Here is a 23,782-nt window from a genome sequence, read left to right as displayed (position 1 = left end):
CTGATCTGTCTGTTAACATCTGTGCAGCTGTTCCTGCTGTGTCCTGCTGGTGGCGCCAGAGGACTACTGTTCTGTGACCTGGGCCTTCCACTTCAGCAACTGGGACCCCCGCCTCCTTGTCTTTATTTACAACTGGTTCTGAGACTAGAATTGCACAGTGAGCTGCTATGAAGTCTCACTAAGGAGTAATTGGTAAAATGGGCCTGATGCGTTCATGACGAGAGTCTCCTCATTCATTCATTTGTCTCCTGCAGACGTTTCTGTGGTTTTCTTCAAGGAGCCGACCCAGTCTGTCCCAGATGGAAACCCAGCTGCTGAATTCTGGAGAACCAGTTCAGGCAGCTCTGACTCGGTTCTACACACAGTGGAGTTTTACATGTTTAAGGTTTGTGGAAATGAAGTTCACAAGCAACTATTGGACCTTCACCTGCGCAGCATCCGGACAGAGCGTGTGAGTGATGTGTCTGTGACACCTGTTCCAGATGTGAGTGACGCCAACGACGGCTCCCGTTTACATGTCTTGTTTGTCCTGAAGCACATCTGGACCTCACACAGTGTCTCCTCGGGCTCGTAATCAGTGTTCTGTCTTCACGATCAGGCCCGGTCCATCTTCAGGAGATGAAAGATGCTGCAGCCTTTATTGGGTGAGTCATCACTGTCCACTCAGCAGCACTCGTTTTACAGCAGCTTTAGTTTCAGGCCATGTGACATCATTCACACTGTGTCAACTGAAGTCGGCTTGGTTCTATCGTCATCATCGTCTATGTTTAAGGAGACATGGTTCTACTTCCTGCCGCCTCATCAGAATCACCAGAACCAGCCCAGTGATGATGGCGCCGTCAGCTCTTCTACTGATGTCAGGTGCAAAAACTAGAATCAGCCTCTTGTTTGTGTTTTCTAAATGCCGTCACAGTTTGAGCTTCACTGGCTCAAACCCGTTTCTCCTCCAGCTTGGAATTGGACCGGGGCTGACGTCTTATCTGTGGCATCAGAGACCACGATGCAGAGACAGCGGGCGGTCGAGGCCCTGCGGTGGAACATCGCATCACCGATGAGAAGGAAGCGCGAGACGGTGGAAAGAAGGCAGCGAGGACTTGGCAGGACCCGCGTGTAAATCAGTGCTAATCACTTTCTGGGGCTCTGACAGAGGAAGTTCAGGTTTTTCCTGCCCTGTAGAACAAACAGCAGGAGACTGATTCATGCGTGTACTGTAAGAACAAACACGGCCTAGACCGGGAGCAAGCAATGCGATTTGACTAATGTATCAGTCCAGTGCGAAGCAACAACCAGCACTGGTCTAAAGTCAACCTGGTCCAAACCCAGACCAGTCCTTAGGCCCGGCTTCATGGCACCGGTTCCCGACTAAATTGGATCCATCCCATCACTAAGCTGCTTTTCAGCTTCCAATCACCAGAACCTCTCTGCTTGTCATGCTTCATTACCAGAACCCGGCTCAGCTCCGCCTGGTGCTGTCCATCACTGATGCATGGTGGTTCTGGTGAAACATGATCCAGGAGCATGTGGGGTGTCAGTGGATCCCTCCGCAGTCTTGTTTGTTCTGGATGTGTGATGTAGATGCGTTAGTACAGTATGAACACGTGTGAGTCTGGATTCTGATCTTGGGAGTTTTTTGGCTGAGCGATGGAACGACCGAGAGATGGATGGAGACAGACCCGGAACCTTTCACCCTTCTGGGGGGCAGATGTTGAGCCCTCAAATCACTGTCTGATCAAACAGACAGTGACAAACCTTCGCTTGTATGTCAGTTAACCGCATGTCCCTCTTCGGCTATTAGCTAGCGTAGCTGTTAGCTGTGAGCCGCTGATGTGACCCTCACAGGACTCTGGAGGTGGAGCCTTCCTGCATCCGTCCCAGACACCTCTGCACACAAGCATGTGGTAGCCTCTGCGACCTCTATGACCTCTGCGACCTCTGTGACCTCTGCGACCTCTATGACCTCTGCAGCCTCTGCGACCTCTATGACCTGCTCTGAGGCTGGATGGTGAATACTCTTCTAAGAACATTGGCAGTTCTCTATTGATTCATGGACAACGTTCCTAAGCTCTAATTAATCAGGCTGATTCCAGTTTATTTCCATGTTCTGTGGCTGTTTCTCTTCCTGTGAACACAGAAGCTGTGAGCAGTGTTTCACAGTCAAGGCCTCCAGAACCTGTAGTGGACCTGGGCCCGGCTCACAGCCGTTAGCCTTAGAAAGGGGAGGCCCAGTAAGGTGTTGACTGCGTCAGTGTAAATATGTGAAGGTGAGGAAAGACCCCAAACAGGAAGGATGATGATGATGATGATGATGATGATGTTGATGATGATGATGATGACGATGATGTTGAGTGTCTGACATCAGGAAAAGATCCCAGCTGTTGTGATGACACTTTGACCTTTCTAGTAAACCTCCGTCCTGGTGGTAACTTTTGGACAGTTGCACATCTGCAGCCACATCTGACTCTGAGTTTATAGACACCAGCCCAACGTGCCTTATTGTTTATTATGTCTATGTTTGAAGGACCTAAAGACATGTGGGAACAACTGAACAAACGTGTAGTAAACGGGAAAAAGGGCAAACAGGTGAACCTGATTATGGCTTTAGTGAAAACCAAGACACAAGGATTCACCTTTAATCTGCTGAAATGCTCATATATATAATAAATGGACGCTGACCTAACTGAGCATCTCAACTCATGATGTAAAATAAACAAAGGGAACACTAAGCGTTTGGCTGCGTCTTTATCTCACCTGGAAAACCAGCAGAACCCGGATTCACTGGAGGAAACACAACCTCTGGGATTATTCTGCGACTTTTGTTTGCTTTTGACACCTGATGGTCCATTTATTCTTGCTTTTTCTTTTCTGCAACCAGTCAGATATTTTGTGACTCTGCACCATTTCTGTGTGAATAGTTTTGTTTAGAGAGGAAAATGCTGGTGTGGCATCAATCCTCACTTCAAACACAGCAAAGTCCGTTTTCAGTGGCTTTTCCAAGCAACAACCTGTAGCCGTGTGTAGATGGCCCCTCTCTAGAAAAGGTCCATATTCAGAATAAAATACTTCACATTTCAGCGTCTTTCAGCGAGACTGTGGAATTTCAGCAAAATGCTGTAAAAATGCTACAAACCTGAATGGGCCATTAAACGTCCACTGGAAGGAACAAAACAAAGGCCTCACATCCACTGGGGAGGAGTGGGAGGACCTTCGCCCTAGCATGTTAATAATAATGAATATACAGATGATTATAAAGCACATTTAGGAAGCCACATATTGTGAATGCTCACTCCTGTTCGTTGATCAGGGATGTTCTCACTCATCAGCTGAGCTGCTGTGGTCTGTGGTCCAGGTGGGAGGAGGCTGTGAACCGCTGCTGGTTGCTACGATGGAGGGAAACCCACAGGAACCGGAGGAACCTGAACCTCACAGCTGATGGGTCCAAACCGACCTGAGGTTCCGGTGATGAGCCCGTTTCAGACTTAATGCCTTCCTACCTAAACATTTAGCTACTAAATCCTATATCTCATATGTGTGTATGTGTGAAAGCAGCTGCACGCTGATGGACACAGGCTGCCCGGCTCAGCGTCTCCTGACGGGTCTGGACCCGCTGCCGGGTCGGGTTTCTGCGGCTGCTGTGAAGTGACTGAGCAACGATACTGAAGTGACAAACCACAGACTTGGTTGAGAATATGAATAGGTTTGGACCAGCAGATATTCCTGTGGAAAAGATAATGATGCCAGTTTGAATGTAAGTGAGGTGTTAAGTACCAACATACTGCCCTGTCAAATGTTAAGTATGAACATGTGGTTGTCATGGTAACCCTAAATGTAATGGGGCTACGTTTCCCTTTGTGGTCGAGCTTCTGTTGCATAGAAACATAATATTGACTGAAGGTGAAGCACCTGAACGTGAAGCCTTCATCGTTTGATCATCTCTGTCGTGGCCGTTGGAACAACCTCACCGTTCTCCTGCTGGACTCGTCTTCTGTTTGTGCTACTTCTAGTGACTCGGCTCCACAGCTGGATTTGAAATCAGCACTAATGAAATGCTTGACTGTCACAGTTCAGTGACAGAATGTGATTATGACAAATGATGGTGTCAGTAGTGGCTCCGTCCGCTCCGCCGGCGCTGGTGTGAGCGCCGTCCTTCCTGTTTCACAGGCTGCACCTGCTTCGCAGCGTCTGACTTCCTGCAGATCCGGCGGCGCTGTCGTCTGGCGCCTGGTGGAGCCTTCACTGCCCTCCTCAGTGTGGCTCTGTTCTGGACTTCTCCATCAATCTTCCATGTTTTGGTGTCAGTTTCGAGCTGAAGCCGTGTTGATGCTGGATCCGTTCCACCAGTTGAATCAGTCGGGCTCTCAGTTGTGTGGTTTGACACAGTGAAGCGCCACCTTCTCTGCTCGGTGGGACGCTGCAGCTCGTCATGTGCTCAGCATCGTACACACATGCTGCACAGAGCTCTGCCTGCTTTATATCTGTCCCACGGCCCGGTTTAGAGCGTGTGTCTGGGCCTGTGACCGCGGTCCTGGTCGCTGCAGCTGGCCGCCGCTCACTCAGGCTGCATTTGCTATTTGCTGGAGCAGCTGCATATGTGGCTGAGAATAAAACAAGTCCCTTGGTGATTATCTGTGACCCTGAAAGTGTTCAGAGGCTCCTGAAGGGTTTGTTTTAACAGCAGATCCTGTCCTGCCTCAACTAGAGGATTGATTTCACTACATGATTTGAACTGAATTCATCTGCATTTGGATCCAATAGTAGATCGTCTGTGCGACCGCTGTCTTTCATTAAAACCTCCCAGAAGCTGAAAGCAAACAAACAAAAAATAAAGTGGTTGTTTTGTGATTCTCACAATGAAAACATTTAATGTAGCTGCTCGCTTTGATCAGTGCTCATTGGTTTTATTAGTGAAGCTGATCAGACTCTACATTGTGGATTGTCTACGTCCACGTGTTGGTGCATTTCCACATATTTGATGTCAGATTCTTCCTGGAAAAGCTCAGCACCTCTGTCTCCATGTCTGAGGCAGCAGCAGTGCTTTGGTTGTCAGGCATCACCGCCGGAGCAGCAGCTTCGTGCCGGGGAATTGATGAGAATTTGGAACTAGAAAATGGAGAAACCAAAGACGTGGTTGCATTAATTATGGCAGACGGTCAGTTTGCATAAAAATGATCTGACAAGCATGTGATTCATAATCCAGAGAACCACACTCAGGTGAATTTCTGAATAAATGCCTTGAAGCAACGGAGACGTGTGGGTGGAGCTGAAGGAACCGTTTTCAGACAGACTGTGCCGGTTCCCAACGCATACGGGCCAATCAGACCCGCCTCATCAGGCTGCGGTCCTCCTCCCTCACAGACCCAGAGTCCAGAGGAACAGAGCACAGCGGTCGGACCTCTGCTCTCAGAAACACAGTCACTGGTCACGTTCATGGTTCCAGGAACAGCCTGTGTGTCATGTTTACAGCTCAAACGGACTCAAACAGCCAGAAGTGTTGGACATTTACTCATGTATCTGTCTCTTTGCTTTGTGGCATCGTCTGGTATGAACGTGTTTTAATACCACGTATTATTAGATCATAACTGTCCCATGTGTCGACTGCAGCCTGAGTCCGTGTCTGGAGACACGTCTGCACAATGAGGCCATCAGCTCCACACGTACCTAGATGGATGAGGCTCTGCCACCGTGGAGCTGCCGTGTCCCACAGACACCCCGCGTCTAATTACATGTCCAATCTACTGATCAGCTGGATTCACACGACTGACGGCACTGACGAGCGTCTGCGTGATGTCGGATCCTGAAGCACTGACGGTCAGTGGACGCCCAGAGCTGACGGTTCAAACCCCTTCTGAACAGACGACAGACCCTTAAGGGATCGTCTCAACATTCAGATGTTTTCCATCGCCCCCCATCGCCCCCTCCACCCAACAGGGACCTGCAGCGCACAGAGTTACATCAGAGAGGAGGAGATGAGGGAGGAAAATTCTTCGAGTATGACCAAACGCTGCTGCTCTCCTCCCCTCGCGCTCTCTTTATTTCATGGCGTTCTGTGCACCCCCTCCCTCCCCCTGGTTCCGTGGGTCAGTCCATGGGAGCTGCACAGAGCTGGACAGAAGCAGACTGAGGAAGACTGAGGTCACAGGTAAGAAGTCTTTTAGATTCTTTCTGCTGAGGCTTTTAGGACAAATGGAATTTGCCTTAATAACAATGTGGTTGCTGCATTGCTTTGCATCAGACGGTGATAAAGTTCAGTTCATATTTGACATATTTTAGCAGAATATTCTGTCAGACCTGAAGCAGGGTCCAGCTGAGCAGAGCTCCATCTTCAGCCCCTGTTGAGGAGACGGTTCTTTTGATCATTATTATTCAGGCCCTGTAATTAATGTTGATGAATGCCATAGAAATAAACACTGTTAATTATCATTGAGGCTCATTTGCATGTCTGAGACTCCAAAGTGACACACAATTATAGGAAAACCTTTGTCTTCTTATTTTTCATCAGTTTTCAAACCAGCTTTAAGTTTGACACAGAACCACGTCCCAGTAATGATTCCACGTTGAACTGGGTAAAATGGTCAAACTGAAGAATTAAAGAGTAACTGTGAGGTTACAGATGCTTTTACTTACATGGACTCCAGTTCGTCTGCTTCTTCATCTCCACAGAATAATGCAGCACTTGTTCATTTCAGATGAGATGAAAATCTATGCAAATCAAAGCGACGCTGCGACTTTAAGTGACAGAGCTTCATGGTTTGTGGCTGGTTTCTGCTTCTTAATGAGCCGGTGAAGCTGTCGCTGCACTGAATGACATGATTGCGTTAATGTTTGGGCTTATTTCTAGTTAAATCAATGGAGATGGAGAGAGGTTCAGACAGACCTCACCAACAAAACCCAACCCAGATCAGACAATAATTGTAATTGAAATAAATCTTGCTCAAAAGCTCCAAAAAATATAGCTACCAATAATGTCATTTTTTAACTTTAATAAAATTTGAATAGCAACCCTGATGTTTGAAGAACTCTATTGTCAGTGATGCTCAATGTGTCTGTTGTCTGTGAAACGAACAAACACTGTGTCTAATTCCCAGTAAGTGACTCTTGGACAGATTTAGATGTTTATGAGTAATCAGCCCATGTAAACCAATGAGACGCTGACGTTAGGCCCAGTAGTTTGTATGGTTCTGATCCATGTGCCACCAGCCTGTTGAAACACTGGCTGCAGCAAAACTAATGACTCTGAGCCCAACTTCCTGTTTCCATTATGGTTTATTGGCTGACACGCTCCAGTGACGAGCCCATAAACAGCTAATGGCCCAATTTCTGCTAATTGAAACCAAAGTGGCGTCTGCTGAGCTGACGTGAACCTGAAGGTGTCTTTAATGTATGTGCCTGGCTGCGTTCCAGGGGGAAGAGAAGATCTGAGTGAACCTAAGGACAGCAGCTGACAGAGAGGCCTTCACCCTGAAGACCTGAGGAAAAGAGCCTGAAAATCCTGGAAACAATCAGCTTCAATTCAAGCAAAGAGCTTTAATCTGCTCTGATTTCCTGGGCAGGAAAACGGTCCCACATCTTTCCCTTCCCTCGTTTTCCCAAACAACCACAGGGATTGTTTTCCTGGCGATGTTGGCCTTCATCCCTTCGCTCGTCCTCCTCCTGGCTGTCCCGAGCCTCCTGAACGCAGCATCCTCCCAGGAGTTACAGGTGGGAGGTGGCAGCACGTCGAGGGAGGCGGCGCTGGACTCCGTCACGGTGAGGAGACTTGAGCCAGTTTGTCTGTTACACAGTCCGCGCGCTGACGAGCCGTGGCTCCATCGTCCTTGTTACAGGTGGTGATCTCAGAGGCCTGTGCCACTCAGGGGGATTCTTCTGATGTGAGCCAAGCAGGTAAATCCTGCAAATCTGCCGCTTTGATCTCTGCACCAACATCACGGTTTGATCAACCGTCTTTGTCCTCACAGGCAAAGAAATCAGTCTGGCTGCAGGTTCTCCTCTGGTTCTGACCCACAAGATCAAACTGGTTCCCTGGCCCGGCTCCAGCTCCGCGGCCTGCGGCTGCGAGGCGGACCTCGCTGCCCTGCGGCAGCGGCTGGAGCGCTTGGAGCGGGAGGTGTCGGCCCTCAGGGAGAAATGTGGAGGCGCCGACGGCGGCTGCTGCACCTCCAAGGAGAGCAAAGGTAACAGAAAGAGCTGGAGGTCGGGCCCAGCTCCTGCTGGAGCTGCATGAGAGAGAATGAACTCATCAAACTCCATTAGACACGTGGATCTGACCCTGAACAACAAACCAAACAGGCGTCTCCTCCTCCGGGTCGTGGTCCGGTGGGTCTGAAGCATCTGAGTCTTCTGAAATGACACGCGCGGCTTCATCCATTCCTTTGGTTCTGACCCGCTGTGTCGCCTGCACATGTCGCTGCTTCAGCCAGCGTTAGGTCACACACACAGCACTAAAGCTGCACAGCCAGTCAACAGATGAAATGTGAAACTGTTTACGCTTCCTTCTTCCTCTTTTGTTCTTCTACAGTAAACAAACACAAAAGGAGTCAACCACACAGTTTAATGAACCTGGTCAGAGTTAAATCACCCCAATAAATATAACACAACCTGATCATATATGTTAATACTATCTTTACCTATGTACATAGGAATGAATGAACTTATACAGTACATATGTATATGTCCATATGTGCATTATATTTTTCTTACTGTCAACAAGATGAAACCAGAACCTTAGTTCGCTCTGAGCTGATCAGTCCATCACTCATGAGCTCAAACCAAGTGTGTGTGTTGTGTTCTCTGCCCAGTGTGATGTCAGCCTCCGTCTCCTCCCAGTCACATAAACACAGAGACACACTGGGGACGGTTGGTCAAAACAAAGAGGAAGAAACCCACAACCCAAAGTTCTTCAGCAGTTTCTGCTTTTGATTCAGTCCTGCTACGTCTGAATGAACCCTCGACTTTTAACTGACATTCCTCACTACTATTGAGCATGAAATTGCCTGTAGATATTCGTCATCTTCCCATTTGGCTTCTAGCGTCAGAGGCAGGATGATTAATAGTGATGAGCGGAAGCGGAGCGGTGGATGTAGGGAGAGTCTGACGGCAGCTGCTGCAGAAGGAGCTGAAGCACACGTTCAGCAGCGTCGTGGAGCTGCGCTGATGCGTTCACGCCTGATCCCCTCTCCCTCTCTCTCCAGGTGCAGGCTGCTCCATTCACTCAGAGGACGAGTGTCCGAACCACTGCAGCGATCAGGGCCGCTGTGAGGACGGCAGGTGCGTGTGCTTCCCCGGTTACGGCGGCCCGGACTGCAGCCGCACCGACTGTCCTGGAGACTGCAGCCACAGAGGCAGCTGCGTGAGTGGCCAGTGCGTCTGCGACCCCACCTTCACCGGCCCCGACTGCTCCCAGAGCCGCTGCCCCCACGACTGCAGCCGCCGCGGCAGCTGCGTGGACGGCAGGTGTGTGTGCAGCAGTGGCTTCACTGGTCCCAGCTGTGCAGACCGGGCCTGCGCTGGGAGCTGTCACAGCAGGGGGCGCTGCGTGGACGGGCGCTGCGTCTGCGATGAAGGCTTCACAGGCGCCGACTGCTCAACCAGAACCTGTCCCAACAACTGCAGCGGGCGTGGGACGTGTGTGGGGGGACAGTGTGTTTGCAGTGCTGGCTCCACCGGACCGGACTGTTCTACCAGAACCTGTCCCAGTAACTGCAGCAACAGAGGTCGTTGTGTCAAAGGAAGGTGCGTGTGCCGGCGTGGCTTCGCGGGACCAGACTGCAGTCGATGTGACGAGGGAAAGACTGGACCCGACTGTGACACGGGTGAGTCCAACTCAGAACCCTGCTCCAAAGCCTGAAGCCTAACTGCAGTCGGTAATTAGCCGAGCTTTGCTCCGGTGTAGGACCATCACGCTGGCTCTCGTTTGGGTGGTCAGCTCCGTCGCTCTAGTCGCTTCAGTTGGTTATTGTATTTATTTGAAATACGCCTCAAAACGAAGGTTTAATGTTTTATTAACAGTTTCCACATCTCTCCTTGTCGGAGCTGTTTACATCCCACAGCTGTGTTGTTCCAGACGTTAGCAGATGAGCTGCTTTCATCGGTTCCATTGATGGAACTGTTCTATTAACGAAGCAGCAGGAGGAAGAAAAGCTGTGTAACTGGAGCAGACGCGTCCCAATAAGTAATAAGTACGCTTCCATCCACGTATATGAACTTGACCTGATATTTGTGAAATGCTGATCCAGCCCACAGTCACAATCACAGCCATGACTGAACACACGGTACCGATGTTACACCGCCAGGAGCAGCAGACATGAATACATCAGCACCAAATAGTGTCTGCTTCTAAAAGCTTGGTTTGCAGCCTTTTGTTAACTCTGCCGCTGAGGATGTTGGGTAATTACTCACAGGAACATGACGTCAGCCTCTCACTGACTCTATGAGAAACTGCCGCAGTAATAGAAAAGCGGGACCTGTTTCTGCACGAGACTCTGAACAAGCTTCAGTAGCTAACGTGCAGACATAAAGGTCAGAGCAGAGACGGGATTAGGATTCAACAGAAAAAGTTCATCCTTGAACCTCAAACCAGTGTCATGTAAATGAGCAGCCAAGGAGATGCTATTAGCGCAGCATCCTTCCATCCATTCATTCATCCATCATTTATCCCTTCATCATCCATCCATCCATCCATCCATCCATCCATCCATCCATCCATCCATCCATCCATCCATCCATCCATCCATCCATCCATCCATCCATCCATCCATCATCTATCCATCCATCCATCCATCCATCCATCCATCCATCCATCCATCCATCTATCATCTATCCATGCATCCATGCATCCATCCATCCATCCACCCATCCATCCATCCATCCATCCATCCATCTATCATCTATCCATGCATCCATCCATCCATCCATCCATCCATCCATCCATCCATCCATCCATCCATCCATCCATCCATCCATCCATCCATCCATCCATCCATCTATCCATCTATCATCTATCCATGCATCCATCCATCCATCCATCCATCCATCCATCCATCCATCCACGCATCCACTCATCCGCCCGTCCGTCCGTCCGTCCGTCTGTCCATTCGTCCTTCCGTCCGTCCTTCCATCTATCTTCATACCTCATACTCATCTGTTAGAGACACATGTGCTTTGTAACATGGTTCCTTTCACCTGGAGGCACCACAACAGGCTGTGATGCTGTTGTGGTAGTAATACTGACAAACATTTCTACCTACTTCATAGTTTCCTTATTAATTTGAGATTGAGGTCAATGATGAAGCAAATGTTCCTGGTGTTGGTGTAGTTTTCATTCTTTTGATGCATCAACCACATTTATCTGTTTTATTGTTGCTTCTTGTACCTTTTACCAAATCCAGTTTCTCCGAAATCTCAAACCTTTACACGTCTTGATGACAAAACCAGCCCGCAGCCAGTGAGCGGGAGCAGCCTGTGTCATTGCTGTGGTGCCAGTAGTCAGATGATTTAGGATTCACAGGCTGCAGCCAAGTGCTGGGATGCAGGTCTGCGCGTGTGAAGGTGGAACAGGACCACGTCCGCGTGGACCCGTTTGTCCTCCTCATCCTCTTGATGAACCTGTTTCTCTCTCTGTCCCAGTCATGGCAGGCGTTTCCCAGCTCAGCACTCGAGACATTAGTGAGACGTCTGCCACTCTGGTCTGGACTCCGCCTGCTGTGCAGTACGACAGCTACCACATCACCTTCACCAGCCAGGTACGTGACCCCAGACCAGGAGTCCACACCCTGGAGCCTGTTCTTTTGGTTCATGTCAATTAGGAGATTTGGGTTTTTGAATGTATGAGGCAGCTTCCAGCAACTAAGCATGTGTTCAGTCCAGATCATGCTGAAAAGACATTTTAGTATCTTTTTCATGGTAACTAATGTTTCTCCAAACTCCTGCCAGGATGACAAACAATGTCTTTAACAGGACGGAGACATGTCTGCAACTCTAGACAGTAAAATCCCAGAGAGGATTCACAGACATCCTCATCTGAAGGTCACGCCTTTATAAGAATGGACTCAAAGCACGAAACACGTGTGTCAGCTGTCACATCGTACTCAACTACACATTATGCTGTGACCCATCTCCATGCATCTCCACCATCAAATGTCTTTGTGGATCATGTGGTTCGATCCAGTGCCTGACGTGCTGGTTCTGGTTCTGTTGGTCAGTCTGTGGTCCAACCCCTTAAGTCACCCTTCTGACTTAATGAGTTGGAAGGGGTTTGAACGTGAGGCAGCTGTTCAGGTTCAAACAGAGTTTGAATGATGAGTTCCCCATTTAGCGTTTGGTCTAAAGTGTCTGAGGTTTCTGTGATCGGTGTCTCAGCTTCACGGCAGCAGCTTGAGTACAGGCTGGTTGTCAATGGCCGACACCACTGGACGATGTGGGAAGTGAAGTTATAACAAAGAAACAACAAATAAATATGAAATAATATAAATGCTGAACAGGAACTAAATGAAGTCCAGTGCAGAAAAAGACACTGTCCAAACTGAAGTGTGAATCCAGTGATGCAAAGATCTGATCTAAACTGTGTGAACAACAGTCTTTTAACACAAGATGTAATGTCATTATCTACCAACAGTCGAGAACTAGACAACAATGAAAGCTGCTATAAATTATGAGCAACAGACCATCAACATGGAGACAGGAGGTTGTGATGGAGCGTTAGTCTCAGTGGACGTGAAGCTGTAGTTTGGTCCAGGGCTCGGCTCCCGCGTGGGTTTAAGTGTCCGTAGGTGTGAGGTTGTGATGGACAGGTGATCTGTCAGGGTGAACCCGCCTCCGGCCCACAGGAGCCGGGACAGAATCAGCAAACGATGGATCAGGTCGTTGCACAGCAGTGGACAGTAAACATCAACACTGCAGCGTGAATAATGTGAGCCACTGAATAAATGGCTATTTATGAAGAGACTCTATAACAAACAGGGAGATGTTCATAATAATTCATGTTTGTTTGGATTATCAGTAAACAGTTTGTGCTCACAGGTCAACAGACAGCAGCGCATTTACAGCCACAGCGCCTGCGTTTCTTCTGTTCTGACCTGGAAACAGACAGCGGGGCTCAGGTCGCGACCAGAGACGCTGCTGAACCCTCCTCGGGCGAATGAGCAGCAGACGACGCTGAAACCTCATCCAGCTTCCTGCAGCTCGTCCCAACATCGCTACAGCTCCTTTCCTTCACTCACAAACAGGATGTGTTGTTAGCAACACACTCAGCATCACATCATCTGTTGCTCCGGGACAGAGCTCATCATAGCAACGACTCCCCTTCAGGGAATCGGTTCGAGCCGCTGGACTCACATCCATGAGCAGAGATGACCTCTGCATCAGCCCCGCATCCGGACCGGACCTTCACACATGTGCCATCAATGCGCAGCAGCCCTGAAAAAGGAGGAGACGGTCCCTGCACATGTCTGGCATCATCGCCGACATCCCACTCCCACCTCATACAGTAAAGCACGGAGCAGCAATGTGGTGACATCATGGAGGGATTAAGATCTGGACCCGACCAGGAAACAATTACAACCACCCACGAGAGCAGAGGGACGAAAAAAGACTATAATAAATGGGCCGAGACATGAGGAGATGATGGATGAACGCCTGTGGAGCAGCACGTCAGACTGTGTGAGAACGCAACACGAATGGATCTAAACACATCAGCGTGGACGAGTGAAGCCATCAAACCTCCTCCTGGTGTCTCCTCTTCTGAAGGAGCAGCGGATTTCACTCGTCTTTGTTTTGCTTCACGTTCGATCCATCGGCTGAACTTATTTCAGAGATGCTGCCGTTTGAGCAAAGTCCCAGCGCTCGATAAATCACCAGATGTCCAACAGATCCTGGACCATAGGCTGAATTAGATTTACCACATGGCGGCGGAATTTGGTTGAAGTAGTATTTGGACATGTAGCTGAAAGACAGATGTTGTATTTCCATGTTCCAACTGCAGCCACCTAATATTTAATATTCTTCCTGCTGAGGTCACATCACCTGTGCACTGCAGGGGTTTCTGTAAAGACAACCTTTGAGCAAATGAAGTGGAGTCAGAAGGAGGCGCAATGCAAAACAGAAGAGGAGCGAATGCAATGAGTGTGTGGAGGTCTGGGATGCTTGTTTCTATGGAAACGTGTAAACACTGTCAAAAACACAGTGAGTGCCAGAGGGATGACATCACCACCGGCCCACAGCTGTGACAGAGACGAACAAAGGGACGGGATGTTTAGCATCCAGACGACCAACACACAACACATCAACAACAGCAGCCGACGTGAGGACGCGTCACCAGCAGATGAGCGTCGCCTCAGTAGGCTTCGCAGCCTTCACGTGTTGGTGCTCACACCATCCAGTGTGTGTCCAGGGCTTTATTTAGCTACAGGCTAACATCGATGCTAACACGCTTAGCATCATCCTTCACACAAGGTGCAGCCAAGGCTGACTTGGAGGATGTTTGTTGAAAGCATTGGAAACCTGAAATCTGGACTTAATGATGGTTAGAATAAGTGGTTCATCCTGAGCCACATGTCATTAAACCACCACTGTCTTCAATACAAAGAGCTTTACATTATCTCCAGCAGCTCAACCATCAAGAACTTTTTAATATTGTCACCGTTGGTCATGTGGGAGCAATGAAAAACATCTTTGTGTGTTCAAAAGCAGGATCTTAAAAACCAGAGACAGACCAGTGACAGCAGAGATGAAATGGTGGAGACGGTCCTTCGGCGCAAGCATGATGCGAAACATGCAGCGTCTGTGACTTTAATACCATGAGTTCATGTCAGAAAGCTGAACGCGCCTCGATCACTGCTCTTGTTCCCAGATGTGATTCCTCCCAGTACAGTCAGACACCGGGTGTCGTTGGGAGTTACTTACTGCGACTGACAACCCGTGGAGTTAATGATGTGGAGACGGTCCGGACTCTGAACCCCCCACAGACCGCAGCGTCGTCCTCACGGACGAGGTCGAGCTGTGGCCACGTGAACCCGTGGCCTACAGGTAGTTTGAAGGGACAGGCTTGTTAATGATCCGCTCCAGATGTGAAGCCTGGCTTCGTGGATTGGCTCCCATTTAGATAAAAGAGCATTTGTGATGTGATAAGAGCTGGCTCATAGCGGCTCTGAGAGCTGATGTCAGCTGAGCTGGCGGACGCGCTTTGAGTTAGGACTCGTTTCACACATGCTTCTGTGGCGTAAGTCTGACTTCACCGTCTCCTTTCTGAATTATGACTCTGATGTCATTGACATTAGAAGAGCCACAGACAAACACTGGGAAACATTTGGAACCAGCACTTTAACTGTTGTGAGTCTTGATGACATGTTATAATCACATGAGGTTAGTGAGTCCCTTGGACTAGCAGGAAACAGACTCAGGTCCTGGAAAACCAACAGAGCTGAGACAGAAGCCACAGGTGCCAGGAATGACTGTGCTGCTGACACTGTGGTGGAGGTTCACAGTAGAAGACTATCAAATTAAAGGCTTGCTGTGTGTGGGATCTGTTGGGTTTAGTTGTGTAAACCTTGTAAAGTGGCTTGACATAACCTTGTTGTGGTTTGGCGCTATATAAATAAAATTGAATTGAATTGAATTGAAAACATATACACTTAATATCTATAAACAAAACACAGACACTCAGGTCTCCTTATGTCCCTGGACGCACCACAGAGACCCACAGCCTCTGTGTGCCTTAAAGCATGTCTTAAATTTATCAGAGCATTGGGGTGAATGTTGTGTGGAAATGGTTAAATGGTTTTCTGGAGTCTTTTAAATTGACATCCAGTGTGAAATGGAGCTGGCAGAAAATATGGAAATGTGAAGATGCCACACCCTGGACACAGGCACAGACATCTGCAATGCAACTTCTGAATGAACTCAATCAGTGTTATGAAAAGGAGGCCTGATCCCTGAGCTCAGTCACAGACCTGCAGGGAGAACTCAGACCGGACACTCCTACAATCATGCATTCTCCACCAGCACTGTGTTCTAACCGTTAATGGGCTGTTCATGGACCATTAGCGAACCTTCAGCCGTTAGCTTTAGCCAAACAGCAAGCTGGATGCTGTGACCTGTGACCCCTATGACGTCAGGCACACTTCTGCACTACGTCTACTCCTCTCACCTGAACTATCCTTCAGGACAGTTTGTGTGAACCTCACACACGTGGATGCAGTGTTTCCCGTCCTCCTGATGAACAGCTCTGTGCATCCTCATCATGACTGTGGCTCTCTTTTGCTCTTTGACCAAACAGAAGGAGAGCGACCAGCAGGTGACCGCCCTGGTGGACGGAGGCCTCTCCTCCTTCACCCAGGCCGGACTGGCCGCCGGTCAGCAGTACACGGTCATTGTCAGCGGGGAGGTGGGCGGCAGGCGGGGAGCCCAGAGCTCAGCTCACTTCATGACGCGTAAGAAAAGGGAGACTTCCCGAGGCATCTGCCCCGTGGCTGCGGAGCCAATGAAGACGTCCATGGTCTGTTTGCTTAATTCTTACTCTTGTCCATCACCAGTTATCCCCAGTCCCACCAACCTCCAAGTCGTAAAGACCACCACCACATCAGCAGTGGTCCAGTGGGAGAAGCCTCAGGGGGAGATCGACCAGTACCGTTTGACAGTCGCGCCCAGGGACGGAGCAGGCAAGGATCAAGTGATGAGCGTTCCAGCTGACCGGAACTCTGCCCACGTCCTGCAGCTGGACGCCGGACGTGTGTACGACATCGTCCTGGTTGCAGAGAAGGGCAGGAGTCGTAGCGAACCCGTGAGAGCTCAGGTGGTCCCTGGTGAGTTGGACCGAGGACGAACTCCGCTGCTTCAGCTTGGCAGGTGTCACAGTTTTGCTGAGTAGAGATAACCAGATAAGATCTCTCCCCAGGATGGAGTCATCCACGTTACCAAGCCGAGGTGCAGCTTAAATGTTTTGTTTTCATCATTTAATGTCTGAAGCTCTTCTTTTTGCAGGTTCTACATGGAGACCAGCTCTTAGTTGTTGCTGTTCGGTACATCAGTGTTCTTTGCATTGGTCAGATCAGATCTCAGTTCAGGTCAAGATGTAAATGTTGCTTCTCGTGTAAACGAAAGTGACTTTATGTCACTGGCACTAGAAAGTGTCGCTTTATGTTTGCCTCTTTTTTCACAAATGATTCCATCTTATGATTACCTTGATTCCCTTCACGTCTTTAGGGATCTTGTCGAGGCTTTCCGCTGCAGCCTTGAGCATACAGGTCACACTAGCTCCAGGTCCAAATATTGGCAGCGCAGAGCAGGAGTTCAGTTGGTCAACTGACCCACCGGGCAGAGAAGACGTGGCTGACCCTAGCCATGTTGGAGGTCCTGGTGGATCCACGGACCCTTCAACCTCTTTAATTGGAAGAACTAAACCTCTGGTAAGCAAAGCCATGGCAGGAGGTGGCTCCAAGCTTCGACTACCTGACAGAAACACACTGTTCAAGAAGCCAAATGTTCCAGGTCGTTTCAATGCGACCAGGTTTGTAGCCAACGGCAAGAGGTTTGGCTCAGGTCCTCTGATGAAACCACTTGCTGGAGGTAGGCTGAGGCCACATATAGCGCCTGATAAACCCAAAGCCCCTGTGGAAGACAAGACTGGGCATTTGACTGAGAGTGACCTGAGCGCTGGCACATCAAGGCCTGAGAGAACGGAAAACCCAGCTGTCATGTCTGGACCAAACACAGAGCGACCAGGCCAGCAACATCACAGCACCTCAGGGTCAACTGGGACTTTGGCCCAAGAGAAAAGATGTCTGAACAAAATGAAAGTGACACACAGCAGATTAGCCCCTAAAGACAGAGGCAGCAGCTGTAGGGAGGACGGAACCGTGGTGGAGAACACAGGCCCAGGCTCCTCAGGTCTAGATGCTTCATCCACCCACAGAGAGTCTGACGCTGACTATTTACCAGATCCTTCACACAGACTCCTCACTGACACATTTGACAGTTTAAATATCACAAGCTTTTCTGTCCACCTGGTGAAACTGTCCAGTCTGTCTGTAAAGGCAGAAACCGCCAAGAAGCAGATTATAGGTGGATTAAAGTCACAGCCGTCGGTTGCACCGTCATCAGCTCCACCGTCAATAAATTCTGTAAATGCATCATCTTGGAACACAGTCAGGTCAGACTCCGATGGGCCCAGTGAAGGTTCCACCACGGCTTATTTAACACACGGGACGTTGCTGCCTTCAGGAGACAGAGAGGTGCGTCGCAACCAGGCAGCACCAAAACGTGGGCGAAACCAGCTTTTAAAATTTGGGACCTTCCAAATCAGGAGCCCAGTAAACAGGACACGTCAGCCTCTTGGTTTTAACGTGTTCCCTAAACAAGAGACAGAGACTAGACAGTCGTCTGCAAATGAATTCGCTTTGTTTCCATCTTCCTCTGGCTCAGTAGACAGAAATGCAGCAGTCAATGCTAGTAGGGATGGAGTAACAAAACCTGTGTCCTCTGTGGTTGACCAAGGCCAGAAGAACAAACCTGAGACACGAAGGCAGGTCCCACTTCGACGTCTTCCTCCAAAGCGGGCATTCATGCGTCGCCCACTTCCAAACACAGGGCCTCACAACCAGAGTCGGCCAAGTGTGAAGCTCCTCGCTCGTCCCTCTAGACCTGGTCCCAAAGCCGGGACACAGACACAGCCAGCGTCTTCCACAGAACTACCAGCCATCTCACCTCCTGCCTCCGAAGCCTCCTATTTACCTGCAGAGCCAGTGAGACAGAGAGAAGCTGATGGAGCCACCTCCACCACTAACACGGCCAACACTTTAAATCAGACTGTGAGCCTTCATAGAACACCTTTGTCCAAGCACCCAACACCCAGAGCTGGGCTTCACCATGACCTGCAGCGACATGGTCGACCGTCTACTAACAGAACCCATCTGAACCTGAGCCAACATTCAAATGGAGGCTACAAAACACCGTCTGCAAAGGTGAATGAGCTCCCAGTGAACTTTGAACTTCCCAGTATCCCATTAGGAAACCACAGCATCCCCATTGTCCCTGGCTTTGTCCAAGGGGCCAATGTTAGAAGGTTAGTCGATGACCGACACTCAACCATCCAACATCACACTACCCAGCCTACGCACCATAAAACCAGCAACTGGGACCACAGTGATACTGGTAATGCAGGTCAAAACAGACCCATCATTCAGCAAAGTTCATCCGGTTCAAGAACCGCATTCCCCAACAAAGAGTCACCAGCTAGAGGTTTGACAGCGCAGCAGCATAGGCAGCTGAAAAACTACGTCAGTGGAAGCCATTCAACACAAGGCCAGGACGCCAGGCCTGGACTGGGACCCGGCGCTTCCTCTGCAGGGATGGGGAGGGAACCTCTGCTCTATGTGGGAGTGAGGAACCGGACCTCAGATGGATTTACACTTGTGTGGGACTCACCACAGGGGAAGTACACAAACTTCATTGTGACCACAAAAGAGGCTGTAAAGGATAAAGCACCAAAACTGCAGGACGGTAAAAAAGTCCAACAAGGAGCCTCACAGGACGCAGGACAGCAGCCCAGAGGAGCAGGAGACGGTGCTGGTCCAGATCAAAACGCCTCGACTCTGAAGGGGGAACGCAGCACCGCTGCTCAGGAGGGGACCCTCACAAACGTTCTCCCTGGTTCCAGTCGCTTGCTGCAGGTCCAGGACCTGTTCCCTCAGACTGACTACACTATCACCCTGCTGGGAAAAGGTCCGGGCCTCCTGTCCAGACTGCACAAGCTTGTCATCAGCACAGGTACAAGCCATTGGTACAGAGTGGGAGGAGCTGCTGTACAATGCATCAACATTGCTGCCAATGTTGTTTATGACACTTGGTCCTTTCTTTCTGATCCTGTCTCAGTCAAAACATTCATCTTTTCTCTCTGATCCATTACTCACTGGTCCTGAGCACAAACTAAACCCCTGCCAGGAGGAAGCACTGTAACCTTGGATTTACTTGTCTCTTTGAAATGGGTCAGTGACGATTTTTTTGCTACTAATTTATCAGTCGTGTTTAATATCTAATATTCACCTCAGAATCATCACTCCATAAATGCATCACTCAACACTCTTCGATGTTGGCTGAGAGAATCCAGGTGTTTGGTGTCGTCTGCATAAGGTTTAACCTAAGCTACTGTTCTTGTTCATGGTCAAGTCAAAGAGCAGCTCTGTGGATCAATGTGTCACTAGTGTGAAGCAGGAACGACCACGTTGCACCTAAAATGACTCATTCACACCTGCTCGGACCCTCCTCATTCAGGGTTTAGCTCACAGACCAGGGCGAGGCCTCGCTGCTCTGCTTCACCGCTCCTCCTCAAGAAACCGGGGACGATCAGAAGTAGAGACGCGTTTAATGCAGCATGTCGGACGGTGTCTATGTATTTCTTTCTCCATCCATTTATTAAACCCTCCTGCTTCTCCTCCTTTTTGCTGCCTTGCTGTTGTTTTCAGGTTTGAGCACCACGCTAACAGCTGTTACATCAGGATCCATCATCTGCATCTGACTGACTCTGTGTGTATATTGTTTGTATACTGTATATATGTTGCACAGTACATATATACAAATAAACTCACTGGGGCACTAATAGCAAACGTGTGTATGGGTCAATATTGTTCTGACCGTCAACAACACGTCTTAAATCTCTAAATATAGTCAAATCTTCCTGTGTTTTTTACTTGTTTCCTCCAGCTTCTCTCTCACCGCTTTCTTCTTTTCAGGCCCGGAGCCTCCGTCTGACATCGTCTTCAGTGAGGTGACGGAAAACTCTCTGACTGTGTCCTGGACCAAACCAAAGAGTCCAGTCAACGGTTTCAGAGTCACCTACAGCCACTCAGAGGACGGTGAGACCAACGCCTATGAGCGACGCCGCTTTGCAGACAAAACACGACCTTCAACTCACCACGGCGCTTTGTCTTAATGAATGAATGTTTCCCTGCTCAGCCGACCCGCTGTCCGTGTCCGTGGACTCCCAGGACTCCACCCTGAAGCTCTCGCAGCTCTCGCCCGGCTCTTCCTACGAGGTCAGCGTCGTCTCCCTGCTGGGGCTGGACGAGAGCGACCCCATCAAAGAGGCCGTGAGCACGCGTGAGTCAGTCCAACGTGAGCAGTGTGCTTCCTCTAGCTCCATGGTCTCTATTCTGGGTTCAGGGTTTATTTCTTAGCATCTGCCTGGTGCTTCTCACACAGTAGCAGCTTTTGGATCCTCAGAGGGATCTTGCACTGGATTTGTTTATTGTGATGGGCTTTGGAACTCACCTGCGCCTGTGCTTGTGTCTGTCAGTCCCCGACCCTCCAACAGACCTACAGGCTGTAAACGTCACCGACGCCAAAGCCTTGTTGCTCTGGCGCCCGGCGCTGGCTGCTGTCGACCAGTACTCCATCGTTTACGGCTCGGGTGCAGGTGGGTGGACTGACTCTGTCTGTGCTCTTCTAGTTGCAGACATGAGCAGCTGATTGTGTTTTCCAGGTTCAGAGGTGAGAATCTCTGTGTCTGGGAACTCAGCAGAGCAGCAGCTGAGCGGTCTGGAAGCATCCACCACCTACACCGTCACGGTCAGCAGCCGGCAGGGCGGTGTGGAGGGTCCTGCAGCCTCCAGCAGCTTCACCACAGCCAGCGGTTAGTCGCAGCCACACACTCACACTCCAGGCCCCCTCCCGCTGTGACCACAGCGCTCCTCCACAGGCCCCGCAGACGAGGACGCTCCTCGTGATCTGCAGGCCAACAACGTGACTCCCCGCGCCGCACGGTTGTCATGGAAACCACCCTCGAAGCTCATTGGCAGCTACAGGATGACCTATGGGACCGAGGGTCAGGAAATGAAGGTAGGTTCGTACTACTCTCAGGTCCACTGAGGTAAATGGTTCAACCAGAGCACGATTCATCCCCTCACTGTGCAGGAAGTGACCGTGGAGGCTTCGATGACCCAGCACCACCTGACCAGGCTGCGACCGGGAGCCAAGTACACGGTGCAGCTGCAGGCAGAGAGAGGAGGACAGCTCCTGCCTACCACCTCCACGGAGTTCACCACCGGTACCGAAGCTTCATACTGTGCCCTAATGACCCGTCGCACTGAATCATGAGCTGGAGAAGCAGTAAATGTAAAAACTAAGTAACTGAGTTACTGAAACTAACACAGTTAAATCACACAGCTGGTGGGTGATTCATGAGGAATCAAATGAAGGTGAAGGCTCACCTTGTCCAATGAGGGCTGTGTCTCTGATCCAGAGTCAGCTTAATAAAGAGTCTCATGTTGGTTTCTCCAGGACGCCTCAGGTTCCCCTTCCCCAGTGACTGCTCTCAGGAGCTGCTCAACGGCATCAGGAGGTCGGGCGCCACAGAGATTTTCCCTCGGGGGAAACTGGTGGCGCCTGTAACGGTGTACTGTGACATGGAGACGGACGGAGGCGGCTGGACGGTGCGCATCTTAGCTGAGCCTCTTTGGGCCTGTTTGGGTTTATTGAGGTTGGAGCGTGTCTGTGTGTTGGTGCTGCAGGTTTTCCAGAGGAGGAAGGACGGCTCTGTGAATTTCTTCAGAGGGTGGAAGGATTACGTGAAGGGCTTTGGAGATCTGAACGGAGAGTTCTGGTTGGGTGAGACTTCCTCCAGTAAACACACCAGTAAATCACTGCCTTAACGCGTCACAAAACACTTTACTTATGTTCTTCAGGCCTCGACAACCTCCACAACCTGACGGCGATGAGTAGGATGAGTCTGCGAGTGGACCTGAGAGACCGCAACGAATCGGCCTTCGCCACATACGCGACGTTCGCCGTGGCCCAGAAGAACTACCGGCTGACGGTGGGCGGCTACAGCGGCACCGCAGGTGAGAGAGGGCTGCCCCGTGGGGGGCCGCGGGTCGCCGTGGGGGGCGCGGGTCGCCGTGGGGGGCCGCGTGACACCGTGGGGGGGCGCGGGTCGCCGTGGGGCGTTGTTGGGGGCTGCGTGACGCCGCGGTACGCCGTAGAGCGCCGTGGGGTGCTGTGGGACGTCTTCACCACAGTATCCTCTGTGTTCCAGGCGACTCCCTCAGTTACCACAGCAACAGAATCTTCTCCACCAGAGACCGGGACCCGCTGCAGTCCATCACCCGCTGCGCCACGTCGTACCGCGGAGGCTGGTGGTACAGGAACTGCCACGAGGCCAACCTCAACGGCCTGTACGGAGTCAACGTCAAACACCAGGTAAACAGTCTGCAACATCACCACACGGTGGCGCCAGAGCTGCACCTCAGCCTGATTCTCACCGTGTGTCAGGGAGTGATCTGGACCAGCTGGAGAGGAAAAGAATTCTCCATCCCGTTCACCGAGATGAAGATGAGACCGGCCGCCTTCAGAGGATGAACACAGACCATGAACTGCTGCACAGGTCAACACGCCAGTGTGTTACTGAGGCTCCTCATGTTTAACCTACAGATACTGGCTTTGTAAGTCTATATATCAAGCAGGATCACATGCAGCTGACTGGACACTCAGCTCAGCATCCTCCGTCCTCAGGTTCCACATCAGAGCTGTAGCTTTGTTTGATGTAAATATGTACGTTCACACAACTGACAATAAAAGGTTGATGCAAGAAACACTTAATGATCCGCGGTGATGTGAGCGTGTGCTCTACTTTCCCGTTTCCTCCAAATATTAATAATATTAATAAATGCCGTCTACCTGAAGGCTGGAGCCGTCAGGCGCCTCCGTGTCCGTCCTGCCTCCACTTCGCTCCTCAACCAGAACCTCAGCCGTTCTGAGTTCTGGCTGTTCGGATTTTTCAACTTGAAGGTTGAGGTTTTTATTT

General features: G+C 50.2%; 1 protein-coding gene across 13 annotated transcripts; it reads left to right on the top strand.

Annotated features, from left to right (window-relative positions):
- The first annotated feature begins 18 nt into the window (after nucleotides 1-18).
- LOC114866073 (tenascin) lies at nucleotides 19-23,572 on the top strand. 13 transcript variants are annotated; one of them, XM_041072955.2, is made up of 24 exons: nucleotides 19-157; nucleotides 255-385; nucleotides 483-644; nucleotides 773-861; nucleotides 951-6,136; nucleotides 7,399-7,743; nucleotides 7,821-7,878; nucleotides 7,953-8,168; nucleotides 9,186-9,806; nucleotides 11,620-11,735; nucleotides 16,265-16,418; nucleotides 16,521-16,790; nucleotides 17,191-19,752; nucleotides 20,715-20,837; nucleotides 20,938-21,096; nucleotides 21,278-21,397; nucleotides 21,464-21,613; nucleotides 21,680-21,819; nucleotides 21,895-22,027; nucleotides 22,261-22,412; nucleotides 22,491-22,587; nucleotides 22,665-22,820; nucleotides 23,015-23,178; nucleotides 23,251-23,572. In XM_041072955.2, exons 6-24 carry the CDS (start codon nucleotides 7,615-7,617, stop codon nucleotides 23,335-23,337), a joined length of 5,607 nt encoding a protein of 1,868 aa, XP_040928889.1. In that variant the 5' UTR covers nucleotides 19-157; nucleotides 255-385; nucleotides 483-644; nucleotides 773-861; nucleotides 951-6,136; nucleotides 7,399-7,614; the 3' UTR covers nucleotides 23,338-23,572. The 13 variants fall into 13 exon arrangements, 12 of the variants coding, with proteins under 12 accessions (XP_040928889.1, XP_029023541.1, XP_055369074.1 ...); XM_029167708.3 differs by having other exon boundaries at nucleotides 113-385; nucleotides 951-3,456; nucleotides 3,547-6,136; XM_055513099.1 differs by having other exon boundaries at nucleotides 113-385; nucleotides 951-3,456; nucleotides 3,544-6,136.
- Nucleotides 23,573-23,782: the final 210 nt, after the last annotated feature.

Source organism: Betta splendens, chromosome 11 (assembly GCF_900634795.4).
Source record: "Betta splendens chromosome 11, fBetSpl5.4, whole genome shotgun sequence".
NCBI lineage: Eukaryota > Metazoa > Chordata > Actinopteri > Anabantiformes > Osphronemidae > Betta > Betta splendens.
Note: the sequence above shows the minus strand (reverse complement) of the source record. Positions and strands in the feature narration are given on the sequence as shown.

Coding starts and splice junctions, on each gene's coding strand:
- LOC114866073 (XM_041072955.2), top strand. CDS start 7,615: ATGTTGGCCTTCATCCCTTCGCTCGTCCTCCTCCTGGCTGTCCCGAGC. Junction 8,169..9,185: donor CACCTCCAAGGAGAGCAAAG/GTAACAGAAAGA, acceptor CTCTCTCTCCAG/GTGCAGGCTGCTCCATTCAC. Junction 22,821..23,014: donor CGGCTACAGCGGCACCGCAG/GTGAGAGAGGGC, acceptor TCTGTGTTCCAG/GCGACTCCCTCAGTTACCAC.